The sequence below is a fragment of the Haliaeetus leucocephalus genome, unplaced genomic scaffold (genome assembly GCF_000737465.1).
Source record: "Haliaeetus leucocephalus isolate CR32 unplaced genomic scaffold, Haliaeetus_leucocephalus-4.0 Scaffold556, whole genome shotgun sequence".
In the NCBI taxonomy this organism is placed as follows: Eukaryota; Metazoa; Chordata; class Aves; order Accipitriformes; family Accipitridae; genus Haliaeetus; species Haliaeetus leucocephalus.
Window position 1 is genome coordinate 2,588,153 of NW_010972992.1, and position 11,970 is coordinate 2,600,122.

Consider the following 11,970-nt stretch of genomic DNA (forward strand, 5'->3'; position numbering starts at 1 on the left):
CCTGGCGCCGGCCGGGGGCGGGGGGGTGGGGGGGCCCGCCCGGGGAGGAGCAGCGACGGGCCGAGGCGGCGTGCCGCCACATCCAGGTGCGGCGTCCCCTCGGGGCCGGGAGGCTGCTGCGGGACCCCCAGGCCCGGGCCTCCCTCTGGGGAGCCCCTCGGGCGCCCTCCGTGAAGGGGAGGGGGGGGGTCCTTGCTGTGGGGGGGGCCCATCAAGACACCCTCCGTGAAGGGGAAAGGGGGGGCCCTTGCTGTGGGGAGCCCCTCAGACAGCCCCCAGAATGGCACAGGGGATTCTTGCTGTGGGGAGCCCCTCAGGTACGCCTCCCCATCTGCCCCCAAGGAAGGCTGAGCAGCCCTGCTAGGAGCAGCCCCACAGACACCTCTTCCTCCCCAAAAATAGGTACTGGGGAAGCCTCTCGGTCGGCAGCCCCTCACCACCTTAAAGCAGGTACTGGGGGGTGTCCTCACTGTGGGGAGGCCCCCGCTCCCTGTCCCCACAAAAAGGGAGGGGTCTTGGCCCTGGTGATGGGGATCTTGTGTCCCAGGAGGCTGGCGTTGAGCCCCTGGGTCCATCCCCTCTCCCCAAGGCAGACGGAGGCCCGTGAGGCTGGGCCAGGCCACGCTGGCAGGGCACCGGGGACGGACGGTGCTGAACATATCTTGTGGGTAAAAATAGACCTTTGGTGTTCAGAGCCAGCTGTCACCTGTCCCACTAACTGGCAGACAAACATGTTCCCACGGAGGTTCTGCCTTTCCCTGAAGTTTCTCATGATGCTTTCTGTCCCCTGCCCTGGCTGGGTAGTTAAATTTGCTGTCTTCCCCCTTCCACCATCCCTGAATCTGTGTCCCTTTGCCACGGGGCACATCCCTTGGGCAGCCACTGGCACGTTGTTGTAGCTCATGGAGAAGTGCACTTGGTTGTATCAGTCCAGGTGACAGCTGTGGCACCACCAGACCTGCAGGATCGTGAGCGCTGTGGTTAAACTCCAGAACAATTCTCCTGTGTGTTGGTTTCTCTTGTCTCTTTTGACTTCCTCCCCCAGATTTCTTCCATCACCTATTCACTCCTCGAACTAACCAACCCTCGTACTCGGCTGCCACAAAAGCTCAGGGCATTGTTTTTCCATCTCTTGTTGCTCTTAATTGGATTTTCTTTTAAATGCTATTTGCCTGATTTATTTGTGGACGGGGAGAAAAGTGTAATAGTGCATCTCTTTCTAGAAGTATTTAGTTAGACTTGTCTTTACAAAACGTATTTATGTTCTAGATTAGCGAATGACTCCCCCCTCCCCATTCCTCTTCTTCCTGTGCATCTACAGTGCCCTCAGAAAGGACACCTTTAGTAAAGACTGTTTTAGGGGCAATTTGTTTCAGACAAAAAGATATGGTCTGCAAATTATTTTCCCTATGGTTACAGTGATTTGAGCCTAATGGTTAGAGCCCAATTGTGGCTTTCAGGTTGGACCAACCCAATGGGATGCGTAATACCACTTAAACAGTAAGGGAGTTCTCCATTGGGAAGTCTTGAATAACTGAGTGGTTTTTTATCTTTGTCTTTTCTTACTCCTTTCAGACAGTGTTTGCTGGAAAGAACAAGCCGCAGAAAGATCCCCTGAGTTCCTTCCGCTGGCAGGGCTTCAAGCTGGAAGAATATCTCATTGGCCAACCCATCGGGAAGGGCTGCAGCGCTGCTGTGTACGAAGCAGCTATTCCTTTCTCTCGCGATCGTCAGGGTCATGTGGAGAGCAGCCGTTTTGCAGGGCAGGGGCCAGCCGTGCAGCGGGATTGTGGCTTGCCTTCACAGGTGGCTGAAGAGGAGCCTGTAGAGAAACACCAACGGAAAGAGGCTTTTCCGTTAGCTATCAAAATGATGTGGAACATTTCGGTAAGGAGTCGGCTCTTGATCTCCTTGTCTGTCACTGGGAAAGTCCGTCTGAAATGTTTAACGCTTAAGTGTTGAAAGTGCTAATTATGTAGCACACGATGAGTGTGTCAAAACAAAGCTGTTGATATGTGACATTGGAGATGTTGATTGTTAGCGAACAGTCCCAGAGCAAGGTAATTAGCATTCATCATTCTTCCAGAATCAGCATTGAGAGCTGCTGGTGGTGGTGGAGTTGTTGGTTTTGGAGGTGATGCTTTTGGAAGACAAGCTTTTCTGAAGCTGGCTGTAATGCTAAGGTATAAGAATGGGAAAGCCACTGCTGCCTGTGCTTTAGGAATGGGTGTCCTTGTCCATGTCAGGACAGAGATAGATTTTCTTCTGCAAAGTGCGGCCGAGGTGCAAGTCAGTGGTCATAGGGGGTGGGGCAGTAACCTGCGTGCTGGGTCCCCTTGCCGTGAAGTGAACGGGTGGGATCTGTGGTAGTGTTTCCCAGCCCAGGTGACTCTCTGATGATCCAAGCCCTCAATGTGGCTATTCCACACTTAAAAATATCCACGTGGCTTTTCACATTGAAGAGGTTTTGTGGCACTTGATGCAACAAGTGGGTGTTCTAAGAGAGTCTTCCAAAACACTAACATCTGAAATCCCTTGGGCTCCCGAAACACTCTGGTGTTCAGCTGTGGGCTTTGCCAGTCCAGGTTTTAAGGTTGAAAATGAGTGTTAACATACAGCTCAGTGTGCTAGCAGTCGAGGGTGCATTTGAAGAGACAAATGGATTTCTTTCTGCAAGCAAAGGCCTTGCCACGTCCCTTGGTAAATTCTTTAAGTAGTTAATTGCCTTCCCCAATTTTGAAAGGAGAGAAGGGAGTCCCTTCAATCTGGTCTCAGTTGATCTAACTCCAGATACAGTGCCAGCGTCAGGATTATCTGCTTTCGGTTTGTATTGAGGCTGGATGATCTTAAAACAACGTGGTTTGTAATTGCTGTTGCAGGCTGGTTCATCAAGTGAAGCCATCCTCGATGCTATGGGCCGAGAGCTTGTTCCAGCCACGGGGCTTGCCTTAGCCGGAGAATATGGAGCTGTCTCTGGCCGCAGGTACGGTTGCTATGGAAATGGCGTCAGTTTTCAAATGGTGACGCGCTAATTTTATCCATCAATTAATTTTGCAGCAGATCCGTACTGTTAAGAAGATGGCCAGAGGTTTCTATAATAGATCCTGAAAGCAGATAAAAACAAAGCCTTGGGATTATTAATGGCTCAGGAAGCGTGTGCGTATGTTTTGTCTAAATGACGGTGCCTTCGGAAGTGCTGCATGCCTTGAATGTCACGCAGGGATGGGCTGCTGGCTGCCTTGGGGATTTTTCTCCAGCATGCTTTTCTCCGGCACAGTTAGGAAATCGCATAGCGATACCGCTGTTCAAATAGCGATTTAACACAGTCTTGTTTACTCTGAGGAGCAGATTGTGGCGTGGCTTTTTGGCGTGCAGGGAATACCTACAGCTAAACCATAGTGGTTTGGATGGCGTAGTCCAGAAGGGTGTCGGAAGGGTACGCCAATAACTGGGGACCAGTTGGGGTCCTGCCAGTGGTCTGATGGGTGACTGTGGCCAGGCACTTCTGTGCCCCATGCCTTAGCTTCCCCATGTGTAAAATGTGTTGATATCTGCAGAGTTGAAGGCTGGGAGGAGCTACTTCTGATTAAACATAATTTATGCATCATGGTGCTTTTTAATTACAGGAATACACGCCTACAATCGGTAACAATTTGACCATATTAAACATCAAACAATTTGACTGTAATACAGTTTGACTGTACTATTTTAGAACTGGTTTGGTTGTAAAATGGGTGCGGGGCAGGGAGGTGGAAAGTGTTCTTTCTGGTGCAGGGAAACTGGCAAGAAAGAAAAAGGAGGAGGGTTCGGTTCCCACTCTTCCACCCGAGTGAGAAGTGAGCAAACAGCATGAAGGTGGAAAATTGCACGGAAACTTTTAAATGATCTTGAGTTAGCTATCTTTTTGTTCAAAAATGCCTCTTTTTTTTCGATTTGAAACAATGGAGTCTGGAGTCCAGATTGTCTGATTTAAATTTCAAATACATCTCAGCTGCAATACAAATGAATAATGAATGCTGTGTGGTACTTCTAGCTGAGAACACAACAGAGCAGCCAAAGGGGTATTTGACATTCAGGGCATGAGAGGGGAGAGAGATCTGTTTTGCAGATAGAGATTGGTAATGTGCCTTTCATTGTAGTGAGTGCTTCCTGCCTGTGCCATAAAAGAGAGGGTCTAAACTGATATGCCTAGTGTGAAGTTGACCTTTATTTTGTGTCTAACAAAGTAGCTGTGCGTGGTTTTTTTTTTTTCTCTAAAGCTGTTGTTGCAGTCCTTTGCGAACCAAGAAGCAGCCTGTGACTAGTTCTGCCTTTGTTAGCAGCATGGAAGGGCTAGTAGGGTTTGAATAAACTGAAAGGCTGCATGTTACATGTGAGGGTTTGCAGCAAAGCTTCGTTTGCAGCGCAGGTCAAGTGCCTGTATTTTGTGTTTGGCCATTGTGTGTAGGGAAATCCAGTTACGACAGAGTCCTGACAGCCACAGATGAAGTCTTGGTCTGTGTATCCTCCGCTGGTGTGTCAGCAGCCGGCACTGCCTTGATGACGGTTCACTTTGCTGCGGGAAGCCCCAGAGTAGATTCTGAACTCTGGAGAAAGTGCTGGGACCTGCCCGCTGCTGCGGTGGACCCGCTCAGGCTGTGGGTGTTCTGCATCAATGTGGGAAACGCTGGGCTGAGGCGTGGGTTCGGAAGTCGGCCGTGAGGGCGGGGAGGTTGCTGTCGGTGTTCTTTCTAACCAAATGGTTTCCAGGATGTGAACGTTTGAATATTTGCTTGATGTGGAGTCCTGTAATCTGTACTGGGTGGCCTTAATGCTGTCTCGAATAAGGTTTTCACTGCAGAATAAACATGTTTGCACACTGCTTTGGAACCCTTTGGTGGGGAGGACGGGCCATATTAATGAGAAGTAAGTCCAGAAATGAGAGAGATGTGTCTGTGATGAATCAGACCTGACTAGGAGACCGCTGTAATCTGTGTTGCCTATACTTTTGCACAGAAAACCTGTCCTTGGGAGGAAGAAGTTGCAGCCTCATCCGAATATAATCCAGGTGATCCGAGCGTTCACGTCCTCTGTCCCTTTGCTGCCTGGAGCCTTCACAGACTATCCTGATGTTCTTCCGTTAAGCCTGAATCCCAGAGGGATCGGTCACAGCCGCACACTCTTCTTGGTGATGAAGAAGTAGGTAGAGAGAAGCTTGTTATGTGACTCGGGCTTTTTGTGACACTGCCTGGCGGGGCTGCGTATTCTGCTGCTACGCAGGTCCTTTCAAGGATTTGGCCTCGGCTGCTGCCAAAAAGCAGAGTATGCTCTTGGAAACGCCTCCCAAGACCCATTCCAAGTCCTTGAGATTTTACCTCTCATTTGACAATGAAGACAAGCTGTTCTTTTTAGTAATTACCCCAAATTAAAGTAAGAAATGTGGGGCTTGTCCCCATTTGTCTGCCCTTCTAAGGCTGAACTTCAACCCTAGTCTGAACGCACTGCTACAGACAGAGTAGAATCGGTAACAAGATTTATTAGTTCTCAGCATCTCTGGCTTTCTCAGTTGGGTTTTGGTTTTGATTGGGTATTGCTGTGGCACTGACATAAAAGCACCTTCTGTTTCCCAACCTTTTGTTCTGCCCGCATCTGGAGAAGTGCTCTGTCCTCTCTGTATTTCAAGAATATGTTCTTTCTCCTGATGAGCACATCTCCTCATTTTGCTCATACAATCTGCATTATTAATCTGCCTCCTCTTTCATGCAAAATACAACACTGGTACCTAAAAACACAGAAGAACAACTGCTGTATAGCTGGAGCCCCTTGCCGTGATGTTTAAGAGGCTTATTTTATTTGCAGTTGTTGAACTCAGGCGAGGGCACCAAAAATTCAGTGGTGGGTGTTGTTGCAAAACAGAGGATTTGAGAACAGCAGACAGGGGAGCGGTGTCAGGTTGAGGTTTGGAGGTGGGAAGGCATTGCGGAGGTCAGGAAGAATTTGGTACATACAAGTGTGCCAAACATCCCCAGCAAGCCAGTGCTGAGGTTGAACAGCGAGCGCTAAGCTTCCAGGATGCTAATTCAGAGGTTTTCCTTGTTATGGCTAGTTATCCGTGCACGCTGCGCCAGTATCTGAGGGAGAGCAGTCCGGATGTTTGTCTCTCCACGATGATGATTTTACAGCTCTTGGAAGGCGTGGACCATCTTGTTCGACATGGAATAGCGCACAGAGACCTGAAGTCTGACAACATACTGGTTGAATTTGATTCTGGTATGTAGATTGCTGAGTATAAATGCCAATTAAGTGACACACAGAAGTGTGGGGAAGTTCTGCCCAGGCGTGCATTTAGGGGAGAAATGAGCATTGAACCCTTTGAAGAATCTCGGGTTTAGTTTTCAGGTTATCGCTTGCTGTCACTGCAGCACCGGGGAAGTCATTTATCCTGTCTGTGCCTCAGGTTGTGGATCATTAAAACGGACTTGAAAGGAGCATTGTGCTGTAATCAGATGGAGAGGCGCAGCATATTGCTAACGTGATGCATTGCACAAGCACAGCAAACGTTGGCTGGAGCAGATGGGTGTAGATTAACACCACATTTGTGATGCTGGAGGTGCCTTTGCTTTAGGCTCTTGGGTCTTGTTGTCTCGCAGTAGCCAAATAGCATGGGGCGGTTCTTAAAATCCCACCTCTTGGTCAGGTTAATAGTGCTGCACCCTGGGATGATGAAACATTGGCTGGAAGGCAAGGGAACCAACAGTGTTAAAGCCAAAAGCAGCGTTTTCGTTGGCTTGTTCTCCTGTCAGCCTCTCTAACTGAGATTTTAATTACCTGGGTTCTTTTTCGGCGTGATTGCGATTCAAATGGGCAGGAAACAATAGCAGGCAGCCAGATCTGTGTAATTAAAGGTCTTGGTACAGCAGCCGTGGAAGGTTTTCAGCAATACTAATGCCATCCTTTTTTTCTCGAAGGAAAAGCTTCTCTGGAGTTATCCTGAATGCGGTTAGGAATGATCTTAAGCATTGATTTTTCTGTATCAGAGTTCAGAGAAGTAATGATTCTACTTTGCAACGCTTGATTTGTCATCAGGACAAGGACTGTTAACTAATGCAAAGTTTCTCCAGCCTTTTGCTATAGCTAAGTATATATCTGTATGTCAACAGCTTTTGCTAAAGGTAAAAACAAAGGGAAAAAAAATGAATATATTCCTTCACTGTGGATGGGTCCCTAACCTTAAGTGTCCTCGTTTTTACGGTATCCATGACATTTTGTCAGACGCACGTCCCGTGGGGAGAGGTAACGTCCTCTAAAGAGGAAATAGAAGAATGAGTTTTGCTTTAATAAAACCAGTATTTCACCTAAGAATACAGAGGCAAAGCAGGAAAACAGCGTGCGGTTGTGCTGATTCCTGGGGGGTATTGAGATTGATCCAGAAGACTGTCTCTGGTGTTCATGTGATATGGTGGCTAATAGAGCCAGGTCCTCTTGAACTGAACGCTAACTCTGCTAGCCCTGTGTTGTTCGCAGCTGGCTGCCCCTGGTTGGTGATCACGGACTTCGGTTGCTGTTTGGCAGATGAAAACATCGGCTTGAGGCTGCCTTTGACCAGCTCTTACGTGGATCGGGGCGGCAACGGCTGTCTTATGGCACCCGAGGTAAATCCCTCTGTAGTAATGGTTTGTGTTGCTGGTTGTCTGCTTGTCCTGCTGTCAGGACTAAAAAGTTTCAGCCCCAGCTGTGGTGCACACTATGATAGGAACTTGAAAAAGAGTAGGATTAGGTCTAGAAGCAGTGGAGGGCATGCGTGCACGTCACTTTGCTGTCATTTGGTGCTGAACCTTCCCCCATGTGCACGCGCCAATACTTGCTTATGTGGTTTCTGCTGGTGTGTGTACACAGTAATACCTGCTGAAAGCCTCTGCAATCAGATCGATCGTTTTCTGCCCCTTTCCGCTCATTGACGTAACTCGGTCGTGGGAGACAGTAACCGTAGCTGATTAGTGCCTAACTAACTTCGGCCTACACTCCGTCCTGGAGACCTGTGTCCCATAAAGCGGTGTCGGAGGTCCGTGTCCTAACTTGAGTTATGCTTGCTAAACATCTCTGCGTTAATAAAAAAAGTCCTCTTTGGACCTGTGCTGAGCACTTGTCAAGCAGACACCTTGAGCTCTCAAAGGTGAAAAATAATCAGTCAGTGTTATGAGGCAGAATTGACCTTTCCTGCAAAAAGTTTGCTCTTCAGTCTTTTTTCAGGCCCCTTTCTGTGTAGCTATTAAAGAAGTTTATGCAGTAGTCCCTGTGTTGCGACAGTAGTTTTTGGATGAAGTTCAGGGTGGTTGTGAAGTTATTGACAGTTCCTTTTTATTTCTCTGATGATAACCATAATAAAAGCAAAGACACCCTTAACTGTCTGCTTGACCTGCAGCACCTTGCCTTGCATTGCTTAAATGCCGGTGCAGCATTGATTGTTCATCCGCCTGTCTCCTGCCTGTCTAAAATCCTAGTGTGAAATCTGTGAATGCTGGTTGGGGCAACGACTAAAGCCTAGGCACAATAACCGGACTCCTCCCAGTGTCCTGGTGAGCTGAGCAGTGTCTAGAGCATGCCAATAGGGAATATTTACACCAGAGGTTTAGATGAAACCTAGCTTTGGTTTCAGCCTCTCTCCGTTTATGACGGCGGAAATGCTGACTCAACCCTTGAAAATGAGTTTTAGCACAGAGCCCACGCTAGAGGTGTTTATTTGAACATCCCCATCTCTGTGACAGGTGATCACAGCGTCGCCTGGTCCAGGCACGGTGATCAATTACAGCAAGGCTGATGCTTGGGCTGTTGGAACGATCGCCTATGAAATCCTTGGCTTGGCCAATCCTTTCTATGGCCACGGGGAGTCGACTTTGGAAAGCAGAAGTTACCGGGAAGACCAGCTGCCAAGCCTGCCTGATCACGTGCCCCTTGAGGTGAAGCAGGTGATAAAGATGCTACTTCAGAGGGATCCCGACAAGGTAAGAAACTGTTGTCTTGAAGAAGTCATCTGACCAGTCTTTGGGAGTATTGTTTGTAGATCATTTTGCCCTGGAGGGCTATGGGTGCAGGACTGTAATCCAGATACCACTGTAGTCTAGATAACGGTCAAAGACAACCAAAAAGTCTTTTGCTGAAGTACAGTGCTGCCTCTCACATGCAGCACTGGATAGTTTCAGGGATTTCAGCGGATGTTTGTGTCGAGGACTGGACCTTGAATTGGGAGGGGTTGCATGCAGTTGCCTGGTGTTAATTGTCACAAAGAGCTTTTTAATTCATGGGGAATGTGCAGTGCCTTAGAGGAGGCCTGGGGGACTTTTGGCAGCATAGATGCTACATGCTAGTGATGTGATCCGAGTGCAGCAGGATCGGCTAATCTTCTCTCTCCTTCCTTTTGCAGAGATTGTCTGCTAGAGTTGCTGCTAACGTGCTTCACCTAAGCCTCTGGGGTGAAAGCGTTCTGGCGTCCAAGACCCTGAAACCCGACCAGATGATCGCCTGGCTTCTCTGCCAGTCTGCGGCTGCTTTGCTCACGGACAGACTGGTGGATAAAAGCCGCGTAGAAACCAAAATGAAGATGTGCTTTTTGGCCAACCTTGAGTATGAAGACCTCTGGGCAGCAATATTCCTGTTGCTGGCCTGGAGGAGCCGGTCTGGGTGAAAAGCACCATCATCTGGGACACAACCGTGTGATAGATAAACGGCACTTTCTAAAGGCACATAGGAATCTGTCTTTTCTTTCTGCCTGCAGTCCTGTAGTGCTTAGGGAACAAACCTGCAGGCCTCTGTTTAAGATGTTGAGTTTATCTCTAGCAAGCGTTAGTACACACTGCTTTTGTCTCTCTGCTAGAGGAAATGCCCTTGCTTCGTTACTCTCTTGGTGTGAGGGTGCGTGGACCTTGCAGGTGTCCTGAGGTACGTGCTTGGTTTTGCTCACATTTGGGAATGCTTAATCGACTTCTAAGTCGTGTGTTGAATGAAGCAAGTTCCCTTTCAGAAGAGGGGGTGTGTGGGAGGAGGCACTGTCTAGCTGCTCTTTACACGGAAGTGTCATGAATTCAAAGAACACACTGAGAAAGCTGAGCTGACGAAGGGACGGGTGATCTTTCTTTTCTTAGGGGAAAAAAACCAGAAGTGGTCTTAAGATGATATCCCTCTGCAGCCACAGACAGATCTTGCTATAAAACGACAGCCTAAAAGCCTCCTAGTGAGGTGCTGCCTGGTAACGTGAGCGTCAGGAGCTGCTCGCTTCTTACGATAATGCACCATTAAACGCCTCTCTAGTTGTACGCAAAATAGCAGGAGTGCAGTCAGCTCGAAACCTGCTTATGTTGTGCAGTTTGGTGTGATGCTCTTCTGTTTTACCTACCTGTTTTCTCTGTTGAACAATGAAGTAATATCCTTTGGTCGGGGAGGATAGGAGACATCGATGTTTGCACAACAACAGTCGTGTTTATGAAAACATCATACTATTTCTTGTCTGTAATTGTGTTTAGAGGAACTTGGGGAGAAAGTTGTTTATGCCTGTTGCACAATAAATCGAAGATTAAGCTCTGCTGCTGAGTGGGTTCTCTCAATCTAGTTCATTGCTGTTTGTCAGATCCAGGCTTTAGGCTGTGGAGGTCTAGGCGGCAACGTAGCCCTGGTTCAGTGGCGTCTTAAAAGATCGTTTGGCTCTTTCCAGAGCCGTCTGAGGAACGCGTTATTTTATGCCACCAAGTGGAGTTTCCCGAAGAGGAGCGGACCTTGCCTCATGAATGTCCCCGTTTTTGTACTCTCCTGAATGGTAAATTGCTGGCTGCTCCTGCAGTTTCCGGGTTGATGACATTGTTTGTCAACTGGCTGATATCTCTAATTGTCACGCAGTAATGTGCCATCAAGGTCTTGTAGGCTGAAACGGCGTCTAGTTCAGCAACGGTGGAAGACTACCTACAAGGGGATGGCCCTGCTTGTTTTGCCTGTGAACACAGGACACTGCTGGGGCTGTAAAGAAGGCTCAGCAAAGAGCACAGAGCCTGGGAAATCACGGAAAATGAGCTCTTTGGAGAAAAAGTTGCAGAAAAAGAACTTTTTAATATTGACCTGACCCTGACCAAAGCAGCTACTGCTGCTTTTTCTTAGATACTGAGTTCTTGCAGCACATGGGATGGCTGGGACCCTCCGCGTTAGGCCCTGCCCCTACCCGACGTTCCGGGATAGAACTGGTTCTCCCACCAGTACTCTGGGGTTCTACGGGAAAACTTTTTCATGCGCCGGAGTTCACCTGTTGTCCCTACGGGCGCGCGGTGTTAGACCTGGCCTCCCTTCCTGACCCTCCAGGGTAGGCCTGGTATCCCTACCTGGTGCACCCGGTTAGGCCTGACGTCCCTTCCCGATACTCCGGGGTAGTACCGGTACCCCCACCCGGTACTCCGGGGTAGTACCCGTAACCCTCATCGGTACTCCGGGGTGGTACCAGTACCCCCATCCGGTACTCCGGGGTAGTAGCGGTACCCCCACTCGGCACTCTGGGGTGGTACCAGTACCCCCACCCATTAATACCGGGTACAACTGCTGTCCCTACGGGCGCGTAACTGGGATGGCTGCCTTGGGTTTGTGCATGCACTCTTGTGTGAGCTCTGTGCCCCTGTCACTCTGTCTCTGGAGCTTTTTGAAGAGTAAATACTGTCGCTTTTCTGATAGATCTCCGCTCCGACCTCTCTTGCTGCTGTTCTGCTGTTTCTCTGAGCCAGCAAGAGCTGGTTAGGTCAGCAAGGTGCAGCTCGGCTGTATTGGTTTTATGTGGCAAGGTTTTGGTAGCGGGGGGGGTTACAGGGGTGGCTCCTGTAAGAAGCTGCTGGAAGCTTCCCCTGTGTTCGAGAGAGAGTGAGCCCATACCAGCCGGCTCTAAGACGGACCCGCCGCTGGCCAAGGCCGAGCCAATCAGTGATAGTGGTAACGCCTCTGTGATAACATTTTTAAGAAGGAAAA

At 49.0% G+C, this 11,970-nt stretch overlaps 1 protein-coding gene across 1 annotated transcript; it reads left to right on the top strand.

The window, feature by feature from the left end:
• Positions 1-2: 2 nt before the first annotated feature.
• On the top strand, positions 3-10,327 carry PINK1 (PTEN induced putative kinase 1; the record flags this gene model as incomplete). The annotated part of the gene is made up of 8 exons (XM_010577512.1): positions 3-86; positions 1,576-1,887; positions 2,880-2,983; positions 4,996-5,178; positions 6,086-6,249; positions 7,504-7,631; positions 8,745-8,981; positions 9,401-10,327. Coding segments are annotated over 8 exons (1,473 nt in total), but the record flags the coding sequence as incomplete, so codon positions are not given.
• Positions 10,328-11,970: the final 1,643 nt, after the last annotated feature.